At 42.4% G+C, this 26,534-nt stretch overlaps 1 protein-coding gene across 1 annotated transcript; it reads left to right on the top strand.

Moving 5' to 3' along the window:
• The first annotated feature begins 145 nt into the window (after positions 1–145).
• Positions 146–15,609, top strand: DCLRE1A (DNA cross-link repair 1A). The gene is made up of 9 exons (XM_083865933.1): positions 146–1,233; positions 2,734–4,224; positions 5,516–5,649; positions 6,767–6,885; positions 8,391–8,534; positions 9,423–9,568; positions 10,551–10,705; positions 14,120–14,261; positions 14,896–15,609. The coding sequence occupies exons 1-9, from the start codon at positions 819–821 to the stop codon at positions 15,060–15,062; spliced, it is 2,913 nt and encodes a 970-aa protein (XP_083722059.1). The 5' UTR covers positions 146–818; the 3' UTR covers positions 15,063–15,609.
• Positions 15,610–26,534: the final 10,925 nt, after the last annotated feature.

Raw genomic sequence — 26,534 nt, 5'->3', positions numbered from 1 at the left:
AGCTCCCGTAATTTAAACGGTGGGATTCGGGTCTTTTTTTGGAGGCATACTATGGGAGAAGCGGAGAAGTTCAGCGACAGCCGCGGTGACGAATCTGCGGAAGCGAATGAGCGGCCGCGGCGGGAAACGGAGGAGGAGGCGCCGCCCGCGGGACCGGCGGGAGCCGGGACAGCCCAGGGAACGTCCCGGGACATCTGAGAGCCGGGACAGCTCAGGGAGCACCCCGGGACATCTGGGAGCCGGGACAGCTCAGGGAGCACCCCGGGACTTTCGGGAGCACCGGGATATCCCAGGAAGCGTCCCGGACACTGGGGGACCCAGGACATCCCAGGGAGCATCCCGGACGTTCAGAGGTACCGGGACACACCGTGGAGCAGTGCCGGGACCCTCTGGAGGAGCATCCCGGGAGGCCCTGACAACGATCCCGTAGCTGAATTCTTCCTCGTTTTGTTGTCAAACCTTTAAAGTGTTCGTTCCTGCCCCGCCGAGGCCGGGTGAGCTGAGGATGCCGAGGGGAAGCTGAAGGGAATGGCCCGCCCTGGAAGGCCTTGCTGCAGACTCGGGCCCTGTGTCACTGGAGAAACTGCAATTCTACAGAGACGCGCTCATTAAATTATCTTTGGGATAGGGTCCACCATGCTCCTGTCCCATCAGGGACTGCTGCTTGATTTATGGCCCAGTGTTGCTTTTTTACCATGGGCTTCTGGAGCCTTTCCTCAGATAGCCAAGAGTGGAGGGAAGAGAAGATATATTAGCGGGAGGAAAGGCGGGTTTGTGAAGTGTTGCTTAAAAGAAAGGGGAATATTTCATGTGTTGCCATGTCTGAAGATGCTTTATTGGAAGAGGACATTTGGGAGTACAAATCCATTAGGAAGCAAAAGCATCAGAGTAGTTCACAGAGCACCTCTACTCCTGTGCAGGAAGTAAGTGATGGCAAGGGCAGGCCGAAAAGAAAGAGAAATAGGAAAAAGAAACACACAGAAAAAACTGGTACACCTCGGAAAACCAAGCCGAGCTCACGGGCAGGTCAGGATGTGGATGAGTGTAAAGAAGACAGCAGTGTGCACTCCCAGGAGAGCGAGAGCAGCCTGGCAGAGCAGAGCTCACGACATGCAAAGCCCCTTCACGATGGGTTCTGCCCCAGCTGCCAGATGCCTTTCTCTCTGCTCCTGGTCCAGACACCTCAGTGGCACGTCTATGAATGTTTGGAAACTCCAGGACCTGCTGAGAAAGGTATGAGTAGAGGATGGAAAAAGCTGTCAGAGACAAGTTGCAGACTTCTCACAAAATGTTGCTGCAAACCTGGCTTTTTTAAAATTAAGCTCAAAATCTGAAATGGTAGTTGATATGACTTCTGTCATGCTTTTTTATGCTGTCACTGATCAGTCCTATTTTTGTATGAAGTTCTTGCTTCTTTGTGAGGAGCATGGAAGTTTGACATGAAAATCTCATTTCAGAATCTAATCTCAAAATTCTGAGAAAGTTTCATGACTGTTTATCAAGTTTTAGTATTTCATTGAACAAACTGAAGGTGCATATTTAAAATAATGAAACCTGTTACAATTACTGAGTTAGGGTCAGAAAAGAACATTCAGGCACAAGGGTGCTACTTTTGAGATCAAGATACAGATTCTTTGTAGATATGGATTTTAGTTGTCTATGGATATATGGAAGCTGAAATATGCAATTTACTTGAACTGTTAGCTTGTGTGCCAGTATGGTTTAGAAATTATATATAGAAATAAAGATTAACATTCCTGTGTCATAAGACAACCATTTTCTTTTGAGTACAAGAAGAATAAAACTGACACATTCCAAATTCTGGTTTCATGGGGAAATACCATGTCTGAACAGATTCAGGTATTCAATTTATGTCCTTAATACGCCTCATAACTTTTGTAAAACAGAAAGCATGCAGACAGAAAACGTGAATAAAGGCTGTTTTAGGTAATGCAACCACTCTCCCTTTTATATTTTGATAATTTTCCTAGAGTTTCTTCTTCAGAACAATGAAATACAAGTCCTTTCATGCTGATTTTGGCAGTGCTTTTAATTTAAGGCAGGTGTTTAAACACCTAATTTCCATCTTACTTCCATAATTAACAGGTGAAAAATCCTTCTGATGGGTTTGTGCATTCACTTTAAAAGCCTGAAAAGTTAGGCTGGCAAACTGTCAGCTGGGAAAGGCCTAGAGAAGAGCCCTGGTTGTTTTCCTAGTGTCTCTATGCTGAATATTTTCTTCATTTGATAAATAGCAACTTTTTTTTTTCTTCTTCTTACTGTGTAATATCAGACACTTTGAAATTTCAGGTTAATTCAGAGTTGAGATTTGGTTGGTTTGTTTGCTATTTCTGTTTAAATGTAGTGCCTGTTTCTGGTGCTGCTTCTCTGAGCTTGTTGATTGAATGTGAGATTTGTAAACCTGAAACCATGTGGTTACAGGGATACAGCATTGAAACAGGGTCAAGTATCCTTGTGGTTAATGGGCTGTGTAGCTCAGACATGGTGCTGTATGAGCAGCAGCTCTTTGGTTTTAGGCTGGAAGCATTCTCATTTCTCAGCTCAGAGCAAGAGCCCTTGGTAGCTTGAAAATTACTTTTTACTTGCACCTTCTGTCCTCCAGTAGCTATATTTATAAGAAGAAGCTCATACGTGTTGTTTCATGTATGATTTTTATTTTAACTATGCTTGCAAAGGTATTAACCTTACATGTCTACTTAACTCTTTCCATAGAGTGTCCTGATGGTTTACTGTGCACCTCCACCATTCCATCTCACTACAAGCGTTACAGCCATTTCCTACTTGCAGCAAACAGGGCAGGGGAGTACCTTGTGGACTCTTTGGAAACCGCTGGGGAGATGAAAATGACAGGTTCTACTGCTGCAAAGCCCAGCTGTTCCTCAAGTTATGCAGAGGAAACCTCACGGGATGAGAAACCCTCTACTGAGATAAAGCACATCCCAAATGATGACTGTGCATCAATGGTACGGAGTTCACCACAAATGAAGTCTCTAAATGTAATTAGGGGAAAGACTTCCTTTTTTGCAGGCATTGAAAAACCTCAACAGACACTCCAGCTTCCGCAGACGGCAGATAATAGTTGTAAATTTGAATTTTTTGATTTTGCATCCTCTCAAGAAAGTGAAACAGGAAAAGATCTGTGTATTGAGAAAGATACAAGTCAGCCAAGTCTGCTACAGTCAGGAGTGGACTTCAGTGACTGCGAAATTTCTTACTCTCCACTAAGTACATGTGAGGAAAGTGAAGAGGAAGAGAAGGAGAAAGTAGAAGTATCACAGAATAAATTATTCCAAGTGCAGAACTCAGAAGAAGACTCTAACTCTGTGGTGTTTGAAACACTTGATGGACTCCTCTTACAGAGGAAGCCTCAGTATGAGCATACAAAAATGGAAAATTTAATAACTAAAAAAAGCCTCTGTGAGGAAGAGAAAACATTGAACCATGTAGATCCTCAGCAAGGGTTGATAGCCAGTGGATCCTCTTTTGTTTCTAGTTACAAGGAAGCTGAACAGCCAGAATTTATTTCCTCTGCTGCCAAAGCAGGAACCACAGAATCAGAGGATGCTGGTGCTTGTGCTCTGGATTCTGCATACATGAGTTTTACTGAGACATCATCACTGCTGGACAGAGAAGATGCTGGCTCTCTTCTGACACAGAAGAGTAGTGTTTTGAGGGAGCCAAATAGTATTTTAACTCAAACAGATAAAATGACTGCCAGTGCAACTGATAAAACAGCTCACCAGGAGAGTTTGCAGACAGCAGTGGAGAAAAAAGGAAATCTTAGTACAGCTGCTGTGAGCTTTCCCAGCCCCATCTCTTCTAAATCAGTGCCATCTCTTTCACTAGCAACTATGAACACTAAATCCAGTCCTGCCAAAGAACTTAAACAAATGGACATTGGTGTTTTCTTTGGGTTAAAACCCAAAGCAAAGGAGGAACGCAAAGGAGAGGCGTCTTTGAATGAGAAAAAGCAGATACCAGGTTCAGTATCTCCTAATGGAAAGAGGCCCAGACAGCAAAAAAGGAAGGCTGAGGGGTCTGTGGAAAATGTGGAAGCAGTTACAGAAAGTTCGAGTAAAAATGAGGCCATTGCAGATGTACCTTCTGGTGGCCAACGAAGGTGGAGAAAAAAATTTAAAAAAATACCTGCTACAGGTGAAGAACCAAGTAAAAAACACTGCCCCTTCTACAAGAAAATACCAGGTGAGAGGTAATTTGGCTTTTTGTAGAGGTTAGTTTATTTTGGCTGAAGTGTTGTCCTTTTGACCTAATTTTACACTTCAGTATTTTTACTCTTGATAACTGCTGTCTTAAATTATTTTGAAAATATATCTAGTAATACAGGCTCCTAATTTTTGAAATTAATCTTTTCCATTGCTTCAGTTGTATCTGAAAATAGCATTGTCAATAGCAATCATTTCCTTAACACTAAGGTAAAAGAATTGAGTTTAATTTTGCATTTGAAATTCAATAATATTAGAAATATGATTTATTTCAACTATGAAAACAAAGAAAGAAAACTGAGCAGAATAGTTTAGTTAAGAAAACTGCCAAGAATTTCTCAGGGTCTCCTCAAGCAATTAGGTAAATTAAAGGATGGTAGTTCAGCATCTGGAAAAGCTTCAGATGCTCACACCACCAAAGTTAGTTTTGAGTCTGGTACCTCTCAAACACTTGAGGGATTTTTGGTAACAGACCATACTGCTATGGTTTTATTGACTTGAAGTTCTAGCCTCAATTAAGTGAAACTATTTCTAGTTCTCCTAGAAGATCTGGTAAATTTGTGTAATATAACATGTTTGCTGGCTTTAAGAAAGCATAATCCAATGGAAAAGGACTGTTTATCACTGTGTTTGCATTTAAAAGAAGTATTTGCAGAGAGAAGGGTTGTCTTCTATACATCTGTGTTTATGCAACATCTTTATACAAACACTGAAAGCATATGATGGCAAGTCAGGCACGTTTCATCTCAGCAGATAGATTTGAAGACTTCAGGTTGTTTGCTTAATAATGATGTTATTGCATGCTTTAAGAGAAATAATAAATTTAGAATAATTGAAGAATTGCAGTTTGATTGCAAAATGCAATTCTGTTAAGCCGCAGTTACCTGTTTTGTGTTAAGACATTAGTATTAGATTTCAGTCTATTTGAACTTTCAAAAATACCAGCTGAATGCAGATAAATGTCTCATTTGCTTAACCAGTTGCCATCTGTATAAGAGGACAGCTGAATAACATATTTGGGAGGCCTTTGAAAGTATTTGTTTGTGAACACTTTGTGAAATTTTTATTTTAGTAAGTGAAAATCCATTTTGCAACAGTTGACTGATGCACAAAATGTTAATCTTTAAGTGGCTCCTTCAAGCATTTGCAAAGGTAATAAACTATTACCTTTTAGTTGGGAAGAAAGAAAGAAAACATAGCTACATCTGATTAGAAATTGGTTCTGAACTGTGCATGTTTACTGACTGGCTTCTCTTTCCTCTTTGCTGTAGGAACTGGTTTTACAGTTGATGCCTTCCAGTATGGAGAAATCGAAGGCTGCACAGCTTATTTCCTTACTCATTTTCACTCTGACCACTACAGTGGACTAACAAAAAACTTCAGGTTTCCAATCTACTGTAATAAGGTAAGGTTTTTCAAGATTGCTAATGCAGCTGTAATTGCTTTTGTACTGATGGAAGTAAATAAAACATCTGTAGTTCCTTTATTGGGTCAGTAGATATGTACAGAGAAAAATGCATTTTATTTGTGAGAAATCCTTACCCTGATCTGACTGATCAAGAGGATTAGTGAAACTTCCCTGAGTAGATACCATGAAAAAAATCGAGTTTAAAAAGGATCTCCAGAGCTCACACAGATCAATCTCCTGCACAATGTGGGTCTACCTTCAAAGTTAGATCAGACTGCAGGGAGTCTTTTGCCAGTCAAATTTTGAACATAGGCCAGATTTTACTATGTCTCCTTGCAACCTGTTGCAGTGCTTGCCTCTTCTGGTTTTTTCCCCCCCAATAATACATTTGGAATTTCTGGTTTTGCAAGTTGACATTGTAGCTTAGTTTTTTGTGTATGTGCATCATGAAGAATCTGGCTCCATTTTCTGTGTATCTGTTCCAGTGATGGAAGTCTGAAATAGATTCTGCATCAACCATCTGTTTTCCACGTTAAGCAAGTGGAATTGTTTTAGACTGTTGCTTTGTGTCCTGTACTTCAGGCTGCTGAAAGGCCATGACTGCCATTAGCTGTTGTATGTCCAACAGCTCTTTACTGGTAACATGATAGGGCACCTTGTCTAATCAACACATCCAGAGCTTGCATCAAAAAAACTATTTATGATTCATTCTGGAAGTTTCCTGAAATGCTTGTGTCCTGTGTTGTCCTTGCAGCTGGAGTGACTACAGTCCTCCATGATAAGATCCAGGGGCCTGTTACCTGGAAACTTCTTTAAAGAATGTTTCACCCACCTCTTCCTTTTGACTTGATAGTCTGCAACAGACCTTCTTCCCTCTTATTTGCCTCCTCTCTGATTCCAATGCATAGCCTGTTGACAGGCTTTTAAAAGTTTGCTATCTAAAGACAGCTTTTCTCATTTTCCTTTTTGAGAAATGAAATGCTGAAGGGCTTGATTATGCCCAGGGCCTTATGGTTTCTCTGTAAGCCAGACTGGCTTTGAGAGCTTTTGTTTCTAAAATGATGACTGCTTCTTTTAGATTTTGTTCCTATTTTAAATCCTGTCTGTGTTCCAGGTAACTGGCAATCTGGTGAAGAGCAAACTCCGAGTCCAGGAGCAGTATGTCCACGTGCTGCCGATGGACACGCAGTGCGTGGTCAATGGGATCAAAGTGCTGCTGCTCGATGCCAATCAGTAGGTATCACTGCATTTCTTGTGGGAAATTTCTTACAGGTAGTTAGCTTTTGAAATAGGTGAGTTATCTTCAAAAATGAAACAGGCTTTTTTGAATTTAATTTAACTTTTTTTTTGTGTACGTTGTGTTAAGCACACGTAGCTCCATAATTCTTTATGTTCATTGAGATGTTGAATGATTCTCTAGTGGTCTGGGTACTTCCTGGTTTTTGGTGTCTAGTTGGGAACCTAGTAGATTTGATTATCAGATACATTAGATTTCAGTAGCTTGAACTGATGATAGGGAAATCCTGAGCTAAAGAAAAATGGATCCTGTGAGACATAACCTAGCTAGCATTTTGAAAATGGAACTTAGAAGAAAAGGCTGTTGAAATCTGGGCAAGATTTCTACTGAATTTGGTGATAAAGGGTGAGATTTTGTCTGGTAGACTGGCACTATGTGATAGTGCTGGGTTTAAAGTTCAGTAGCACCTGATTTCCAGTCCTCTGCTCTTGTTGTTCTGCCTCTTGGTACTTTTTTTGGCCATGGGCTAGAGGAAGACTCCCTTCTCTACAGTACATATATTAAAACACAGGACTGTGTCACAGGTGGCTTAAACATTTTTTAGTATAGGTTTTTTTTATACTTGGAGAGATAAAACTCCACGAAGTCCCCTGAGAACCCTCTCTAGGAATGAAGGAAGCCTTGTTGCTTATGTAATTTGTATACTTCTCATTTTTTCCTGTTTGTCCCTCTGATTCTCTGCTCCAATTTAAAAGCCTTACATACCTTAGCTACAAAGTTCAGCTTCTTCAAGAGTTCACCAATTCTGTCATTTTAACTTTGTTCCATGCTAGTTTTTGTTTTTTTGAGATTTCATTTACCCTTTGCAGATGACATGTCTAAAATAGTCCCACTCAGGTTTTCCAGTCTGAACTCTTGCCCTTCAGAAAGCTTTGGCAAGCAACTGCAGAAGGCACGATGGATTCACTGTCACCAGTAAGGAAGTTGTATTTATAACCAGGGAGTTCTGGATCTAGGGCAACATCTAAAATCTGCAAGCAGAATTTAAAAGAAAATACGCCAGTAAGTCCTGCAGAAAGGAAGATGAATCTGCAGCAATACAATTGTGATTCTCTTGAACAAGAATGCTGCTTCTCTTTGGTGTGCTGTTTCCCTTTTGAATCAAGTAATAGAATGATTGCAACTGAGGCAGGATCTTTGTCATGCCTAGAAGGTGGGGCATCCCAAAAAGGCAGTTAATGCTTGGTTGCTTTACTGTTGATGTGGGTTTTTTGGTTCTTCTTTCCATCTCAGGTGAGAACTTAAGTGAAGCTTGTGTGTGGCCATAGGATTAGCTGTGGAATTCCTTTAGAAATCAGGAATTTCTAGCTAAATTAGTCTGCATATGATTTAAAATGCTATTCTGCACGTTTCTACTACTGAAGAGTGGTCTATCTCTTGAAGTAGTTTATCAGGATAGAGAGTTGACATAATTTGTGTGGATGGTTTTTTTTTGTTTCAGTTGTCCAGGTGCAACAATGATCCTTTTCTACTTGCCAAGTGGGGCTGTTATTCTGCACACAGGGGATTTCAGAGCAGACCCTTCCATGGAGCGCTATCCTGCTCTGATGGGCCAGAAAGTCCACACCCTTTACCTTGATACCACGTAAGTTGTCTGGAAATGGATTTGTTCTGTTGTTTATTCTTAGTCTTTACAGTTTAGTAAGGCTTTATGTGAACCAAATAAATGTAAATGTAAATGCCATTGCTGTGATAACACTTCTTAGCTCTGTTTAGTGTTGAATAAAAGCAGATATTTATTAGGAGTCCATGTATGTGTAGCTTGTTCATTAGGTATGCTGTTACATTAGAGAATGGAAGTGGGTGGTGGAAAAGATGCTGAAATACTTGCTCAGATGACCATATTATTTATAAGTGGTATTAAATTCTGGGTGTCAAAACTCATTAAGTGTTCCACTCTAAAACAATAAGTTTATGGAACACTGGTTTTCAGTGGATTCAACTCTATTATGAAAAGAGGTGTGATGGAATTCAAAGGTGAAAGAATGCCAAAAGATTGAATCAGTTTTGGGGATTTTTCATTAGACCTTTCTCTGATTCATGTGGATAAAATTGTTTTTGTGTGAATGGTGACTAATGCCCAGCTGCAGACTTTTATTTCTGTTCCATATGTTTCTGTGAATGCGTAATGACTTTCATTCTGGTTTGTGTGTATGACAAAAAATAGACAGAAGGATATAATCAGGACATGATACAAATATCTAGCTTGCAAGAGCATTTGGTATTTATGAAGAAGAAAATGTAGAATTCAGTGCCGGAGAGTGAATAGTTGTGGAGAAAACACTGATATGATCGGTGTAATTTTTGTTGCAACAATTTCATTTGGGCAGCTCAGTGTTTCTAATGGACTGCAATTATATAGAAGAATGTCTTTTTCACTCACTGTGTACCTGGAGTTTTGAGAGCCTCCATGGTAATTTCAGATGTCTTTTATTTTTTTAACAAAGTGATACGTTTTGTTTCCATGCCCCAGATACTGTAGCCCTGAGTACACCTTTCCCTCACAACAAGAGGTTATCCAGTTTGCTGTCAACATTGCCTTTGAGACAGTGACTTTAAACCCAAGAACTCTAGTTGTCTGTGGCACTTACTCCATTGGAAAAGAAAAAGTTTTCTTAGGTATGTAAAAGAAGTGTACTGCATCAAATAACTAACTTAATATCTACTTTAGTGTTACAAAATGGCTTTCTTGAAGATACAAAAGGTTGTTTAGTCTGAATGTTCAGATATTGTGTAAAGAAATTAATTGCATTTAATAATCCTCTTGCTATTTTTTTAGTTTTCTAATCAATACATTTTGACTTTCTGAAAGAAATAGTGTTCTACCATGTTTGCAACCTTCCCCCCACACTGAATATACATGTGGCTGGTTTATATACTCATTGTATGATCCTTTTTAATTGACTGCCATGAGAAAGTTGCTAAGGGCAATTAAAAAATAAATAAATGAGTCTTCATGACATTTTTGTTGTTAATAATTTCATGCTGTCAAGAAACAGTATAACAGTATGTTATACTTAGACTTCTATTATGAGTTTTTCCTTCCAGTATATATATCTTTTCTGATTAAATGAAGATCGTGTGTGCTATGCTTCATTCAGTTATGGCACCAGGAACCAACATGATTGCCCAAATCTCTGCTTTAGACTAGGCAGATATGCACCATTTGTGCTTTTGTGTATATTTAAGGTCATCAATACAAGACTTACTCTCACTGAAATTTAGTCTGTCTTCAATGTGGGCTGTTTGTTACATATTCCAAAAACTGCACATTTCTGGCATCTTTGGAATAAATACCAGTTCACCTCAGTAACATTCTACCACAGAAATGTGACTTAGAATTTATTGAGGTACTTTTCCTTCTTTTTCCAATTGTCATACAGAGTTCTGCAGCTAAAATGTATGGAACAAAGGTTTTTAACTCCCATTATAGGATTCTTTTCTGAATGTTAGAATACAAAACACTACATCCTGTTGAATATGGATTTCTTTTCTAATAATAAAAATTATCTCGCACAATAATCAGGATTATCTCCAAAACAAGCCAAAAAAGAACTCTTACAATTTTCTTTATCTGATTTCTTCCTGATGAATCCTAAAGCAATTGCTGAAGTTCTGGGCTCAAAAGCAAGTATGTCCCGTGACAAGTACAAAACCCTGCAGTGCTTGGAGTCAGCAGCTGTTAATTCTCTCATCAGTATGGACTGGAAGGGTACTTTGCTTCATGTTCTTCCCATGATGCAAATTAATTTTAAGGTAAGTTCAGAAAATGGACTCTGTTGATGAACCTGCTAGTAAATTCTCTTGGCTCCTCCCAACCAGTGCTGTGTTTGGTGCTTTTTAACCTCTTGTCAGTTCATATTTATTTAGTGGAGCTTTGACATGTAGCAATACATTGAAAATGAAATGCAATTAAATATTAATAACTTCTCCAAACATGATGTGGTGCTTCTACAAGATAAGGTGAGGCTTGTTCAAAGACCTGCTCTTTGCAGACCTTTTTGAAGTAGATTTATGTAATGCTTGCCTGATCTGCCTCTTAGTAATTAATATATTGTGACATGGGGTTCCTGTTTTCAGCCTGTCTTTTACCTGGTCCAGTGTAGGAAAAGTCTAAAAGGATTTTCTGCCTGTGAGCCTTTGTTTTGAGGGAGCCTGTGAACATGGCCAACTGACAGTTCTCTAATATTTGTCAAAAAACAAGTAAGCCAGTTAACTTTAAAACATTATTTCATCTAAGTTGATTTCAAATGCACATATGGTTGAGATTTGAGACACTGAGTTTTTGTTGTTGAATGTTTTTTCTGGGAATTTCTTAGTTTGGAAAAGATGACTAACTCCTAGGTTATTCTAAATAGACTCCAAAATACTGAAGGGCAGTAAGGTAAAGCAGCAGGCTCTAGATTAAAGGTAACGTGGAAGGAAGAAAATAACAGTGGCTGTTTATGCCTTACAGGCTTGGATTCATTTTCCTGTTTTGCTTCAGGCCTGCTGTACCATCTCAAGCAAATCCTTCAGAACAAGATGCTATTTAGCATCTCTGACTAGTCAAAGTCAGAGTTGACCTAAAAAGGAGTAAAAAAGGCTATATGGTTTGGATGGAGCTGCAGGAGATGGAACTGAGTATCTTAATGCTTTAACTTTGTTCCATGATGTTTTCCATGGTGGGGCAGAAGATGAGTAATGGAAATATGTATGGATTTATTTTTAGTGTGTTGTGTTGTCTTAAGCAGTAATTTATTTTAGTTTCTTCTGCAGATTTCTGGGTTGCTAAGTCACCTGTCCCAGCATGCATGGATACTCAGCAGGACTTTCAGGGGGTGTCTGAACCCTCAAGGGCAACTTTCCTTTGCAGGGGGAGGCAGTTGTGTCATGCAGGGCCTCACCTCTGAGATCAGGAGGCTCTAGACAAATCTGCGGTGTGACAAAAGCCATGCCTGGACCCTGAAAAGGGCCAGCAAAGATGAAAGGCACAATGATCTCATGGTCCGGAATCCTGGTCTGACAGCAGGGCCCCCTGTGCTGGGGCTGTGCCCTCAGGTGTGGAGTTGTGTGGTCTCATGCCATCATTAGTGATGTGTCCATGTAAGCTGGGCACATTTCCAGAGTGCCAAGCTGCCAGTGAGACTGCAGCTGGAGGAGTGCCTGGGTGGAATGCACTGTCAGTAAAATGTGGAGAATTCTAAATGTTTAAAGATGAGTTCATATGACCATTTATCTTACTTTTGGATTTGATATATATTAAGGAAACATTAAAAAAAAACCACCCAGAGAAGTGGTATTTCACTGCAGTATTTGGTTTTACCCCAGTAAAATGCAGGGATTGCTGTATGTACTGACAAATAGCTGTTCTTGAATAAGCCAGATGAGTTTAAGTGGTGTTAGGGCTGGTGGTAAATTAAATATTTAATCATGTTGGAGTATTTTCCTACCTTATGGAATCTGTTTGTGCACACTGCTGACTTTAGTGTCACTCTGAATATCAGGCTGTCATGGTGATTGAAGGAGGTTGGTGTAGCAGTGAAATATATTTTCCCTTCAAAAGGATGGAGGTTTAGAACAGTGTTGGCTATAGCAATAAACAAAGAAATTGGAATGTGTATTTAAAATGGACTTGTTATGAGCAAACACTGTAGTTGTTTGTTTTGGGGAAAGAGACTGTCTTTTCCAAAATGCATGCATGGTTCTTTTGCAACAAACAATTTTTTGTGACTCAAAAATTGAGGCTTTTGCCTAACTTGACTGTGCAGTGGAAAATTTCCAGGCAACTGAGTTTTGTGGATCTATGAGTTTATTTCATGTTGTTTAACTCAGCAAGGTTTTGTACTGGCATTGAGGTGAGACTTTCAGAAGTGCTTGTGACTGAAATGCACAAATAATTTTTTTGTAAGATTGAAATTGCATCCTTAATGTGAATGTTGCATACTTGATTTATAACAAAATTCAAAAGCTGATTAGCATTGTTAATATAATAACCATTGCATTTGAAGTACTATATTTAGATTTCATTAGAGCAAGGGGAGCAAATATGTGAATAATTACCTTAATCTGTTAATCCTCCCAAAATGAAGTGTGAAGGAGAATTAGACTGCTACAGTTATACCTTTAATCAACTGAGAACTGAACATTCACAGTGTATTCAAAGTCACAGCAGTGAGCTGTAATTCCTTTTGCTGAATGAAATGTCTGCTGTGGTAGGGTTTTAAAAATTCTTTCTTGTACCTGGTTTGATGGATTCTGTATGTTGCTACTGGGCATTGTGCTGGAGGTGATGTTAAACGTGGCAGCTTTTTGCTGCCCTGTTTTATAGTTGTCAAGTGTCTGACAGGTTGGGTAATGTTCTATCATAGCCCATCTATCTCCCTCTAACCTCCTTTTTAATCAGTCTTTATTTTATATTCCCTCCTGCTAATGTAAAGTTTGACTTTGAGTTCTGTAACCTTTTAGGACTTTCATATTAGGAATTTGCCTGTAAGATTTTATACAGGACACATGAAATTGATTTTCTATTTTTAACTTGAAGCAATACTGACTTTGCTTTATCCAGAAATAGGATTGTACATACTTGGAAACTTTTTCAAGGTAACTTTCGCTTTAGAGTGAGAAGATGAGAGGTGGTTTCCTTCCTGTCTTGGAGAGGTGGTAAAACATGGTTTAGTGCTCAGAGCAATACTCAGCTTGTGCACTGGCTTGCTGTAAGGTTTTTGGGGTAGGTTAATTAACTCTGGTTACTTCTGGGCATAAGCAGGTGCCAGGAACTCTGTGGCACTGCAAATTAACCAGATGATTTTGCACTGAAGCAGCATTTCATCATCCTCTATCTCCACTCAGCTGCTGACCTCTAGTTTAGAGGAGGAAATTAATAATTTGTGGAGCAAGATTTATAAGAAGGTGGGATTATTCCTTATGTGTTCTAATCTGTCATGCATAGCTGTTCATATGAGCCTAATTCAAATGAAGAAATTTAAATCCTAAGGGACAGACAAGTTGTTTTTGCAAATGTCAATATTTATCATTAATAATTTCAAGGTAGCTAATCATTAAAATTAAAAAATAGCAGCACATGAAACTAAAATGTAGTCTGAAGCCTCTCCACCATGAAATAGCCAACCTTTAGTCTAATTAGCTATTTAATGGGATAAAGTATGTGCTTTTTTTTTTTTTCCACAGGGCTTGCATGATCACTTGAATAAGTTTTCTGAGAATTTTGATCAAATTCTGGCTTTCAAACCTACGGGATGGACCTACTCTGATTCATGCCATTCTCTGGAGGATATCAAGCCTCAGACAAGAGGAAAAGTCACTATATATGGTATAAAAGTAGCAAAGATTCAGTGCATTTAGCTTTGTGTGGATGCTTTTCCTATTTTTCTTTTGGAAATGCCTACTGATTTTTGTAATTGCTGTGGTAATTTTTCTGGTAACTCATTGAGAAACTGCACAGATCTCTTCAGGAGAGATGTGTGAAATGAGTAATTGAGAACACCATAAATGCAGATTTGTACTTAAATTTTCCCCCTGTCCTTGTCATGCAAATACAGATTTTTCATCTGATACAGGCGGAGACTTCAGGAATGGAGTCTTGGCCTGACTGATGCAGGTGGGAGTGTAGTTCCAGAGCCAAGATTTCATTCTGTGTCTTACTTGTTTCTGAGAGAGTATGTCTTCCTCTCAGTTCTTATTGGTGGGTGGAGCTAAATCCCTTATATTCCTTTAACCAGGTCATTGGTGTTGCTTAGCTTGCACTGATGAATAATTTGGTGACTCAATTCAAGGTAATTTTCCTAGAAGGGAAAATTGGAGGGGGAGGAGGTTGTTTTACCTTAGCTATCAACTTTAGATCCCAAATAGGAATTGTAAAAACCGTTTTATCTAAAGTACTTCTCTGGGAGGCTTGGAGAAAGCTAAGTAGACTGACAGATGGTTGTGATTTGTTTTCATTCCAGGGATTCCTTACAGTGAACACAGCAGTTACCTGGAAATGAAGCGTTTTGTTCAGTGGTTGAAGCCACAGAAAATCATCCCCACTGTGAATGTTGGTGACTGGAGAGACAGAAGCTTGATGGAAATGCATTTTAGAGACTGGATGACTGAGGGCAATACGCATAAATAAATAGAAGGAAGAATGTATATTTCAAAGGAAGTAGGCTGGAATGGGAATTGAATTCCTGTGAGTTCTATTTATCTCCCTTTTCCACAAAGCTTTCTTTAGGGAAGACTAAACTACCATTCTTTGGGGAAAGAAAAAAAAGGCACCTTTCTTTCTTGTGTATCTGCTACTTTTTTTCCCCCATAACTTACCATTTTTGCAAGTTCATATTTTGGGTTATTGTTATCTTGCTCCTTTTCTCCTGGTCTTAATTTTCCTCAGGTTGTGGAGATGCTCAGATGTGTAATGCTGGGGATTAAACAGTCCAGGGTACTTTCTGAAAATAAGTTATTGTAATAAATGTGACAATACTAAGCTTGTCACATGCTGTCAACTCAGGCTTCAGGGAAGCTCATTTTATGAGGCAGAACTGACTATTGTGGTCTAAATCTTGTCTAAGAAAAACTTACCTTGTGAAAGAAGATTGACTTGGGCTCCTGCAACTTATGTATTTTAGACAGTTGTTTACAAAAGACATTTTTATATTCCGCTCAAGATTCTGCTTTTTTTTTGGTGATCTTTTTTAAAATAAAGAATATATCTTATGCCTATGTGTTCTTTCCTTGCAAAATTCATTTCCTTTCAGTGCCAGAGTTGCTAACCTGAACAACCTGTCTGCACTATCTCTGGTGAATGTGCTGTGTGTGTTGCTTGTCTAAAGTTGCTCATGTCCTCTGTAGTGCCAGTGCTCATCAGGTGTTCAAAGCACAGAGCTGGTTCCTCACCACGTAATCTCCATTGGGGTTTGCAGAGTTGTTTATATACAGGTTTGTCACCTGAATTCTGGAAAAACAAAGGCAAATACTAGTACTGGCAGCAGAAAGGTAAATTTCACTTTGCATTTTTTGCCCTGATTCCTACCAGATTATCCAGTGCTGCTTTTTCTGTATCTGCCTGGTGTTTACGTACTAAAGTATGTGGATGCAGGCACACTAGTAAAATTTTAATCACTAAAAATAAAAACTGTTCCAAACTTCCAGGATTGAAACACATGTAAAGAATCATCCCCCAGCCCCTCAGAGTAGCTTGTCTGGAATCTTCAATGCTGTTTTAAGTTGTAAAAACATTTTTTGAATGATCGATGTAAGTATAAATACATCCTTGTCTGAGTGACAAGCTCTGTAATGTGAAGTCACTTGTTTTATTTCTGTCTTGTGAGGGAAATAACTGAGAAACATGGCAAAAAGAATCTTTGTACTAAATGAATTGTGAATGAGTATTGCACTGACATATGGCATTGTTAAATGCTTCAGTTTAAATTAAGCACTTAAAGGAATCTGAAGGTTTTGTTTTACATCATGCATAGTGCTAGCTGGCTGTCACAAGAATGGGTAACTGTCTTGGACTAGAGTGCTCATTCATAGGATTCACCCCTTTTGGAGGTGTATGAAGAAATATCTTTTATGGCTTTTGCAAATACCAAACCTGAATTAATGCCATGTACAAATCAGAGTGAATTTGGGGATTCTATTTGGCAGGCAATTGTTTTTACCAGTTGAATCATTAAGGAATTATGCATGAGGTTTTGGCCTTCAGGGTCTTTTTCCTGACTAATTTTTGCACAGAGTATAAGAGGCTGGAATAAGCAATCCAGAGTGAAATCTTAGTCACAGCTCAGACATCTTCTTGCTTCCATAGTTGCATTTTCAAGAATACATTCATTCTCTGTAGGAATAGTCATTCTGGTTTGTATTTGCACTTCCACAAGCTGGTATTTGTGTGTAAGTGAATTCTGCAGCATTTAATCCACCTTCATGGTAGGAGATCTCTGCCTTACCCACTTACTTGGCTTCCTTTTTATGGAAAAAAAAGTATTTTCAGAATCCAAACTCAGGAATAAATTATTTTTGTTCTCTTTATAATAAAGAAGAAGATTAATAATAGGATTAGATTGCGTGGGAGGACATACAAGCAGATGTGGAAAACTATAACTAACAGGAATTTTGCAGGAAGATGTGTGGCAAGACTTTTACCCTTGTCTTGGTGGTTCCAAGGGGCATCTCTGATCTCAGCAGTTTAAGTCCTTTGGCGAGCGCAGACCTGGGATAAACAAAATTTCAGTGTTATTGTACAGATGTCATTAATTAGGACTTTGAGTCTGGCTCTACTTTTCCTAATGAAGAACTGAGGGTTTTTTCAGTCTTTGGGCTATGCTGGCATTAGAGATGGATGAATGAAAGCATTCCTTACTTTGGTTGAGAAAGGAGGTTCTGGCTACGGCAAAGGTGCCATGTTTTCACAGTCAGTGGATGGGGACTTGGATCTCTGCGGTGCTATAGAAACACTAGGATCCCCTGGACCATGAGGTGGAGGAGTCAGGCTCTACTGACACAAATACTACCAGATTTCACTAAAGCAAGATGGGCTTGTGACCATCCCAGAGGCTTTTCCTGTTTGTCTGGTGCTGACAGGCTCAGGGCAGGAGGCAAAGCAAATGAAAGGGGCAGCTGTAACACTCGCTTGATCGGTGCCCAGAGTGGCTTTCAAAGCCAACCCCTCTAAAGAATCACTTTGTATTTCCCATCAGGACTCCTGCTCTGATTACGTATCACCCAACAGGCAGATAAATGAGCTAAAAGCAACTCTGTTGGAAAAGGGTGGCAGGAGGAGAGAGGGGAGATGAGGAGAGTGGCTCCTGGCTGTGCTGACTCAGGCACTGGGTGTGATAAATGAAAGCACGCACGGCCTGTGGCACCACTGGGGAGGCACGTGTGAAGCACTGCAGAATAAAAGCATAGGGGCAGCTAAAGGGAACTTCAAGGTGCCAGTATTTCTTTAAAGCTCAATGTGAAATATCAATTCACATAGCAATATGTGAAACAATAGCAACCTGGAGTGGGGAAAGGAACTGAGATGCCACTGGCGTGGTTAAAGGATTTCTCTCATTTGATCAAACCTGTCTGCTTGTATGAGCTTCGTAAAGGTTGTTGGATAAATTGCCATTCAATTCTGTTTTCTTTTTAAGGAAGTTTGACTTGAGATACATCCTTCATGCAATTAGGGATTGATTTTGACTGAACATGAATTTTGAATTTGAACACTGCTTTGGGGGGATTGTGGGAGACTTATTTCCATGCTAGGGTAAAGAGGCAGTTATTGCTTTGATGTGTTTTCTGTGCCTGAGTAAGTTTTTTGAGTTTTCTTTGATAGAGAAAAAAAAGCAGCAGGTGAGTAGTGAGAACAAGAGAATGCAGCCCAAACATTTCCATCCTCCCTTAGCTACACAAAACCAGCTGCTTCTCATTTCAGAACCAAAACAAATAAGACCATTATTTTTAAGGGTGGGTCACAGGCCGCTTTATGTGTTAAGGATTTATAGTGAAATAATACGATTTGAAATTTTATTCAATAGCCACCATTCCAAGCCAAGTGTGTTTGCAATTCAGTGTTAATGTTTGTAAACCACACAGCATTAGTATGTAATGGGAGTTATGACCCAGATGAATGAAATTCCCAGGAAGTACTGAAAGCTTGTCAGTACCAATCTTAAAAATTGAAGATCTTGTACCTAAGTTTCACATCTTGGTACAAATTATAAATGTGCATTTGGAGTGCTGAATTTAATGTTCTCCCCAGCAGTGCAAAGAAAAGCTAGAAGGAGATTTCAACCTCTTAACAGAAATGAAGGGATAAGACAGTCTGTCACTGTTTGTAGAGAAGGAAGACAGCATGGAAGAGCTGACTGCTGCCTTCCCACTGAACCTAACCAGCTCTACCTGCTGTCTGCAGGCAGGAGGTTTGGTGGAGGAGCTGCAGCCCACAAAGGCAGAGCCCTGCACTGCCTGGAGGCCTCTTCTCTTTCTCCTTTCTACTCTGGATCTTTACCCACTGTTGTACAATGGCACCTTGTTATCAAATCTCCAGCAAATACTTTGGCAGGGAAGAGGATTTTCCACTCTGTCACATCTGCTCTGGTATCTCAGAGCAGATAGGCCCTTGTTTGTGCCAGTTTCCAATAAATTCTTATATAAACCAAACAGTCTGAAAAACCTCAAAGCTTTCCCATTTAGCATTTCAGTTTAACTTTGTTCACCTTTCTTTTTGTACATTGTCTTGCTTGTTAGGGGTAGAACAGGAAGAAAATTCACCACCTCAGGGAAAAAGATACAAGCAATGCACCAGAGAAAAAGGTGACACGAGGACACAAATGCCAACAAGGGTGACTTTGGGGCAGAGTTCAGCAAGACCAGGGCTGGCTGTGGGGTTGGGCTGCCTCCTGCTGCCTCCCACTCCTCCTGCTTGTCCATCACGATCTTCCTCCCTCCCGAAGCCATGATTTCAGTGAACTCTGTTGTGAGAAGCAAAGTTGATTTTTTTCTGATCACTCCAGTCGTTTGTCAGCTCCTAGCAGAGACCTCCCCAAACAAGGCACTGCCAGCAGCAGGATATGACCCACTTTTCAGCTGCTGTTCCAGAGAAGAGATGGATTGGAGCATTTATCTCAGCAGGGCTTCTTCAGTCAGAGAAAGGCAGGCTGGATTTCTCTTGTTACTGAGGCCTTGTTATTTACTTGGCTCTCTGCCCTGCTCTTGGTCACATCTATTGCCTGAACAACAGAGGTAAAGCTGAAATTCTATTCTTTGTGCTGCTACCCAGGGACCATCTGAGGAACTGAGCTCTGCAGCACAGCAGGAGCCTGGTTTTCCACTAACACCTTCATGGTCACAGCCCAGCTCGTTCCTTGGAGCTCATCTGTGAGGCCAACAGCCGGGCAGGGGCAATTGGCATCCCACAGAACTGCTGGGGCAGGAACAGACAGCCCTGGGGGGCAGTGGGGCCTGGCAGGGCTGTTATGGACTCTTGGTGCTTCCAGGACATGACAAACATTTCAGTAATGTGTGAAGCTTCCTGGTTTTCTGCCGTATAAACCCAAAGTATTCTGTATTTGACAGAGGAATAGCAGGGAGAGGGAGGAATGCAGCAGGACAGTGGTGTGCAGTTAGTGACAGCTCATTAGGAAATGATTAATTACCCACTGCCTTGGCAGATTAGTGGGGTGGAGGGCAGTGGGGATACCCCCAGGGCTCATTTGGCAAATGATGACCCAAAACACGGGAGAAGTCAGGTGAGGACGGCAGGGTGGGAGGCAAGCAGGGAATGACTCTAGAGCTGCTGTCAGCAGGAGCTGGGGTCTGCATCCCCCCTGCCCACACCAGCACCACCGCCAGCACCCTGCCACCACCTCAGCTGGGGTAACTCAGGGAATTTCATTATTCTAAACACTTCTAAAGCTCCTTGCTGCACACCATTCCCTGACAGTGTCATGGCTTTGTCCTACCTGGAGGACCAGGGCAGGAACCGTGGCTACCGTATCTTCCCCTCTGGCCACTGCCCACAGAAACTGCCCCAAGTCATCCCACCTTGTCCTGGGTTGTAGTGTAGGATGTACACAAAGTATTTATTCTATCACCGTCTTCATGAACTGTTGAAACCAACTGGGGCAGTGCTCTAGTGTAGGGCTGTCTTCTGCTAATGGCCCATCAACGCCTTGACCATGAGTCACAGGTAACTCCCTCCAGGAGTTATCTCTGTTTAATGGGCCATCAAGGACCCACTTCACAACTCATCATCCCATTGTGAGATGCTCCACCCAGGGGGAGGAGCCAAGCATTCTCACCTGGATATAATCTGGGATTTGGGACAGGACAAGCAGCCCTTACCTACTGGATTCCCAGAGGAGCAGAGCTACCAGACCTTTCTACAGGATCACTGCTTCAGGAAGAGCACCTCACCTGGACTGCTTCCACCATCCTGCTCAGGTTGTATTCTGACTCTGTCAGTGGTCCTTTGTGTTATTGCATTTATTTTATTTTATTTTTACCTTTTTACCTTTCTTCTTATTAAATTATATTTCTGACTTGCAGCCTCTCACTCATTTTGCTTTCAAACCACGACACACCTTTCGGTCAAAAAGCCCGGGAGGGAACGGAATGGAAGCGTCAGCTGTGGAGGATCTGGGAACAGGAAATGTGCTCCGCTTGCTGCTGTGGCAGAGCCGGTGCGTTCCATGGAGCTCCAAACAGAGTGGTGCTGGGACTCGGGGGGTTCTGCAGGGTCAAACCCACCGCGGCTTCCCGGGGAGCGGCCACCCCCATCCCTGCCTGGGGACAGGCACTGTGTCCCGCCGGGACCTTTGACAGCAGTGCACGTACTCAGAGCCCGGCCCACGGGTTTTGTGGTTTTTTTCGGTTCCCAGTGTGGCCGCGTCTTGACACAGCTTGGATTGAGAGCAGTTTCCAAATGGATGTAACATTTTTTTAGTAGTGTTTTCAAGATGAAAAACGGAATTCAAAGGGAGCTTTTCCATGGCTCGTGGGTAGAGGGAACAGAAAGGGACCGGCAGACACCGGAGGTACTGACACAGAGGTCTCTGAGCCCACATGGCAACCCATGACACCGCCCGGCGTGCAAATGAGGGGAACTCCCGTGGGCCTCAGCACCCGGCAAAAGTGGGATTGGGATCTAAAAACTCCTAGAGCAGGCGAGCCATTGCCCAGACAGAACTCCAAATACGTCAGTGAGCAGGGAAAAGCATCGGGCTGCCTGGGGGGGCTCAGTGTATTGTCACCGTGACCGGCAGCATCCTCTGCGCATGAGTGCCTTGGACTTTGGAACAGCCTCTTATTTTCCCTGGGACTGGGGCAAGGATAGGTGCTTTCTCTGTGCTGTGCGGCAAAACTGGACCCCTCCTTTTCTGCATTGTCCATTGGGAGCAGCAGTGGCGGTGTGCCCGGCCCCTGCAAGCCCCACACTTAGAGCTGACCCTAATAGAGGCATTAAAAAGGAGTAGGTCTTCTTGCCCAGCCATCTCAGTGGCTACCGTCTCTTCCCTGTGGCTACTGTCCACACAAACGGCCCCAAATCGCGCCACCTTTCGCTGGAAAAGGCATGTTGTACGTGTACTCTTGTGTTGTTTTCTCTGCCATAGTAATAAAGCTGGCAATTTCCTGTTGTCCTGTTTGCGCCATAGAAACGCCCACAGCCGTCTGCCCGCTTTTTGGTCCGCTGGAATTGGTGGCTCAGGGATGTCCCGTCTTGGAGCCCTTTTTGAAACTCCGGGTCCGGAGCTGCCCCGGCCGCGCCTCCTCCCGTGTGCGCACTTTGGCGCGGATCCTCCGCGCGTATCCTCATATTCCGCGGAGCGTATTTACATGCTCCGCGCCGCACATTTCGCACCCTGCGCGGGTCGTGGTTTCATATTTCGCGGCGCGGCGCGTGTTTTCCGCGCGCGGCTGTTCCGCCCCTCCCGGCTCAGGGCTCCGTGCTCGCTGCTGCCCCCTGGCGCCGCCTGCCCGCCAGCGCTCTGTGTTCCCCTGTTTGTTCCCTCCCCTGTTTGTTCCCCTGTTTGTTTCTGTGCTTGGATTCTCTGTTTCTGTGTTTGTTCTGTGCTTTCCGCGCCCTCCGCGGCCCCGGGCTCTCCCCGCTCGCCGCCCGCTCCGCCGCCGCTTCTCGTGTTTGTGCCTTTGGGGCGGTCCCGGGGCCGCCTGCAGCCGCAGCCTTTCGCTACTTGGTGCATTCGCTGCCTGAATTTCCGTGCGCTGCGGGCTCTTGGTTCGTTCGCGGCTCTGTGGATTCCGTCTCCCGAGTCCCGGCTCGGCCGGGCCCGCCTCCTTTTGCTTGGCAGCCTCGGCCGTCGCCTCGGGACATCGTTTATTCCAGTGTGTTAGCCGAGACTCTGTTTTCTTCCTGCGGGAAAAGCCAAGGCTTTATTCACATCACTTCTTTGATCCAGTTTTTACACACCTCGTGTGCAACCTCAGTTGGTTCCTGGCTTTCTTGCCAATTACTCCATTGGTTACTAAAAGGTATTCTACTTGGCCATCAAATCCATCTATTCTTGGATTGGTTACAACTTTTCTTGACTGAATCTCATGGGACAAATCCCTTCTTCTTCCAGGTGCATTTGGTTTTCAGCCCGGGAGGAAACAGGTTGTTGCATTAACCAGTTTTCAGACCAAGACTCTTGTTTTTGCATGATACCTTGCAAATGGCTTAGAAGAAGTGACAGGCTAACTCTGGCAATGTAGCAGGGCAGGCCTGATTTGATGAGGCCTTTGTTTTAGAATTCTTTCACCTGTCACCACATTCCCTCTCTGGCATGGTTAGATTTCATGATGCCAAATCAGCTTTTCTCTTCTGTTTCTCTCCAAAGAATTACAGTACAGTGGTAAGATCTGTTCATATTCCAGCAGCACAGGGAGGGCAAAACACTCTGGAGGTTTTCTCAGCACTGTGGAGATCGGGAGTGGAAACAGTGTGGGAATTTTCTGTTATGCAGAGGAGGAAGGTTCTTTTGTTCTTTCCCTAACAAAATGCTTTCTCTCTCTACAGTCATCCTTGTAAAATGCAGGGAATCTAATGGCCCTCATTGACCCAGTTTTCACAGCAAACACAACCAGGGGGACAGCTAACATCAACACAAGGTGCCACAGCCCACTGACAGGTGTGGGTCACTGGTGTGGGTCCCCTTTGGGGATGGCAGCAGTGACCACCCCTCCTGCAGGCACAGACGTCCTACTGTCTCCTGGCTGCCATCCAAAACACCCCTGCACTATTCCCAGCCCTGTGATCATCAGCATTTGGGCCACTGGCAGAACATAAAAAGACAAATAGATGGAAAGGTCCCAGGGTGACCAGACCACAGTGCAGGGGATGTTTCATTCAGGTGCCAGAGAGACTGGACACGTATTTACTCTGGGTTATTTCAATCTTCTAGCTGACCTTGAGGGCAGGTGCTGTTTACTGACACTTGTCTGATTCTAGGAAATAACCTGAAGCAGACTTTTAATTTTTTTTTTTTTAAACACCAGATATAACAAAAATGTACTTAAAGCAGAGAACTCCTGTTTAACCATCTTTGACATATTTTTTTTTCCTATCCACAGTCTCTCTTGCTGTTCCTTTTGACTGAGTTTTCCTTCCTCTTTGTTCTCCCCAACAACTACTCTTCCACTACTGGGGATTTCTCAGAAATGTTACGCTGCCAGAGTTCATTTTTATTCTTAGAAACTGGAGCACAAGGGCAATTGCTTGGAAGCAAAATGACATCTGTGAAGAATGACTTTGGGCATTGAATAAAATAGAAGAGGAGCAAATTGGAGGACAGAAGGCCAGAATTCCTGTAGGGCACTTAGTTAGTTTAAGGACATTTAGCATATAAATGAGATTATTTTGGCAAAAAGTGTCCTGGTGTAGAATATGTGACTGATCAGTAGATGCTGCTGAGGAGCACCTACTCAAAAACATTGGCTTCTCCTGGTTAAAAAATTGTGCAACCCTCATCACTGATGGAGGTAGTATCCTTCCAACAGCCTTGAGGCATAAACATGGTTTTATGGTGTGTTCTATAGGCACAAACAGAAACAGATTTCTTGGGAAAACTTACAGAGGCAGGAAATAAAAAAAGGATGTAGCTCAGTGATGTCCCTACTGATGAACATCACAAACATCCAATATTTTAAAAGAAGATTAGCACCACTGATAGGCATGATCTTAATGCTCCCACCAATGTTTCAATTTCATCCTCTGCTGCTGGGTTATAAACAAAACAAATTCTCAGGCACAGACTGAATCAGGCACCCCAGGATGAAAAACTAAATGGGGCCAGACATTTGCTGTGGCAAGTCCAGTCCTGCTGCCACCACAGCAGAGTGCTGGTCTTGCTGTAAGGACCAAGGAGCTGTCAGCAGCAAGCAAAGGGCTCCTGGTCATTGAGGGTCCTTGTAGTGAAGGTATGGTTTGTTTAAAGTGATTTTGCTGAATGCAAGATTTGTACCAAACTTGTCTGGCTTCTCCACTTTTTTAAGGGATGCAATAAATTAGAAGGTGATAAGGGGCCAAAAGAAACATTCAAAAGGAACATTCAAAATTCCAGTGGCATTTGTAGGAACTGCCTGGCATGCCCCAGGTTCCTTGCAGTGCCTTGCTGGCCAGCCTGCAGGAGGGAAGTGGCTGGCTATGGCAAGGCACTACATGGAGGAAGTGTTCATCCATGGGAGACAAACCAAAAAAGCCCTTAGAGCACCTCAGGTTACCTTGCTCCACAGACCCAAACCATACAGTCAGTACATGCACTTTCTATCCCCTGCTCTGCCCAAGGGAGCACCAGCAGGGAAGCAGCTTTGTAAATATTAGTGTGTTCCCTAATGGGCCTGAAGTGCTGGATGAATCCATGTGGCTGAGAAGATTTCCACAGTCCCTGCTGGTGCAGCTTTCCATGAGCAGCACAGAGGTTGGGAGCCAGCTCCGTGCAGGGAAGTGGGAACATCACCTAATACTCCCTCATGACAGAGTGACTGAAGGGACTCAGGTAAGCCAGTTTCTGCAGGACATCAAGGATAGCTTCTCCCTCAGCATGGAACCAGCACATCAGCATCTCCCATGGCACAGGGCATTGATGAACCTGCCCTCATGCCTGCAACATACAGGTCTGGTGGAGGCTTTTCCAGGAATTTCCTGGGAGCTAAAGCATTTCCTACTATTGAATGTGGTGCTGGAGATCACATTCGTGGTAAGAGACAGCATGATGCAAATGTGTCTGAAATCACTTCTTGAATTTTACTGAGTGTATGTGAGGAAATGGCTCTTCTGGGGTCACCATAAAATCTTGGGCAAAACACAGATTAAGCACCTGGTGTCCCCAGCTCACCATGAATCCACTCTCTCTGTAGTGTGCAGGGGATCATCACTCTCCTTTATTGCAGTTGCTCCTCTTTGAATCCCTTTGCAGAAATTCCAGCCACACTGAAGTATGTCTGGCTGTTATTTGGATATCCCTATTAAATATATAGGTGTTTATTTGCATATCCCTATCACATATATAGATATTCCTCCAATCCCCCAGGCTGGAGGGACTCTAATAAGAGAATTAAGCATTACACAGAGCTTGTCTCTGGCTCACTTCAGGGTGGACATTGCACAGATAACATTTCCTGGCTGGACTTCTCCTGCAGGACTTGAGCTCTCTTGATCACTTTATGACTCCAACCCCAGTTCTTAGGAGTGTTGCCCTTGGGAGGAAGTGTGGAGGTTGTGTGGTCTGGTTTGTTTTTTCTGTTCAATGGGCTTTTTATTTTTCCTAACTTCAATGACCTTACATCAATATAGAGACTTCCCTTACCATTACTTTCTCTCTCTTTCAGGACTTGCTTTTCTCCTGGGCAATTGCCGTCTCCCTAGCTAGATGCTAGAGTAGAAAGACCATGATTCGTGTTTGGGAATCTAAGGGGAAATATTAGCAGCCACTAAAGAGTGAGTGCAGCATAGGAAGGTGCACAAATTAACAGATAGGGAAACAAATCTTTCTTAGGTGTAGCTTTTTTTAAAAGGGCTGTTTAGTGACTCAGCTGCAGATTAGTGGAAAGTTACAGGTAATCTTTGCAGGACAGGGAGGGGCCATGCTAGGAGAAAATGAGGTGTATTGCAGCATACAATGTG

The sequence above is a fragment of the Zosterops lateralis genome, assembly GCF_965231275.1.
Source record: "Zosterops lateralis genome assembly, chromosome: 8".
NCBI classification, from domain to species: Eukaryota; Metazoa; Chordata; class Aves; order Passeriformes; family Zosteropidae; genus Zosterops; species Zosterops lateralis.
This window is presented reverse-complemented; position numbering and strand designations above follow the sequence as displayed.

What these genes read in the sequence shown, in the direction of transcription:
- DCLRE1A (XM_083865933.1), top strand. Translation starts at nt 819, where the DNA reads ATGTCTGAAGATGCTTTATTGGAAGAGGACATTTGGGAGTACAAATCC. An exon ending in TTCCAATCTACTGTAATAAG is followed by an intron (nt 5,650 to 6,766) that starts GTAAGGTTTTTC and finishes TCTGTGTTCCAG; the next exon opens with GTAACTGGCAATCTGGTGAA. An exon ending in CTGCTGCTCGATGCCAATCA is followed by an intron (nt 6,886 to 8,390) that starts GTAGGTATCACT and finishes TTTTTGTTTCAG; the next exon opens with TTGTCCAGGTGCAACAATGA.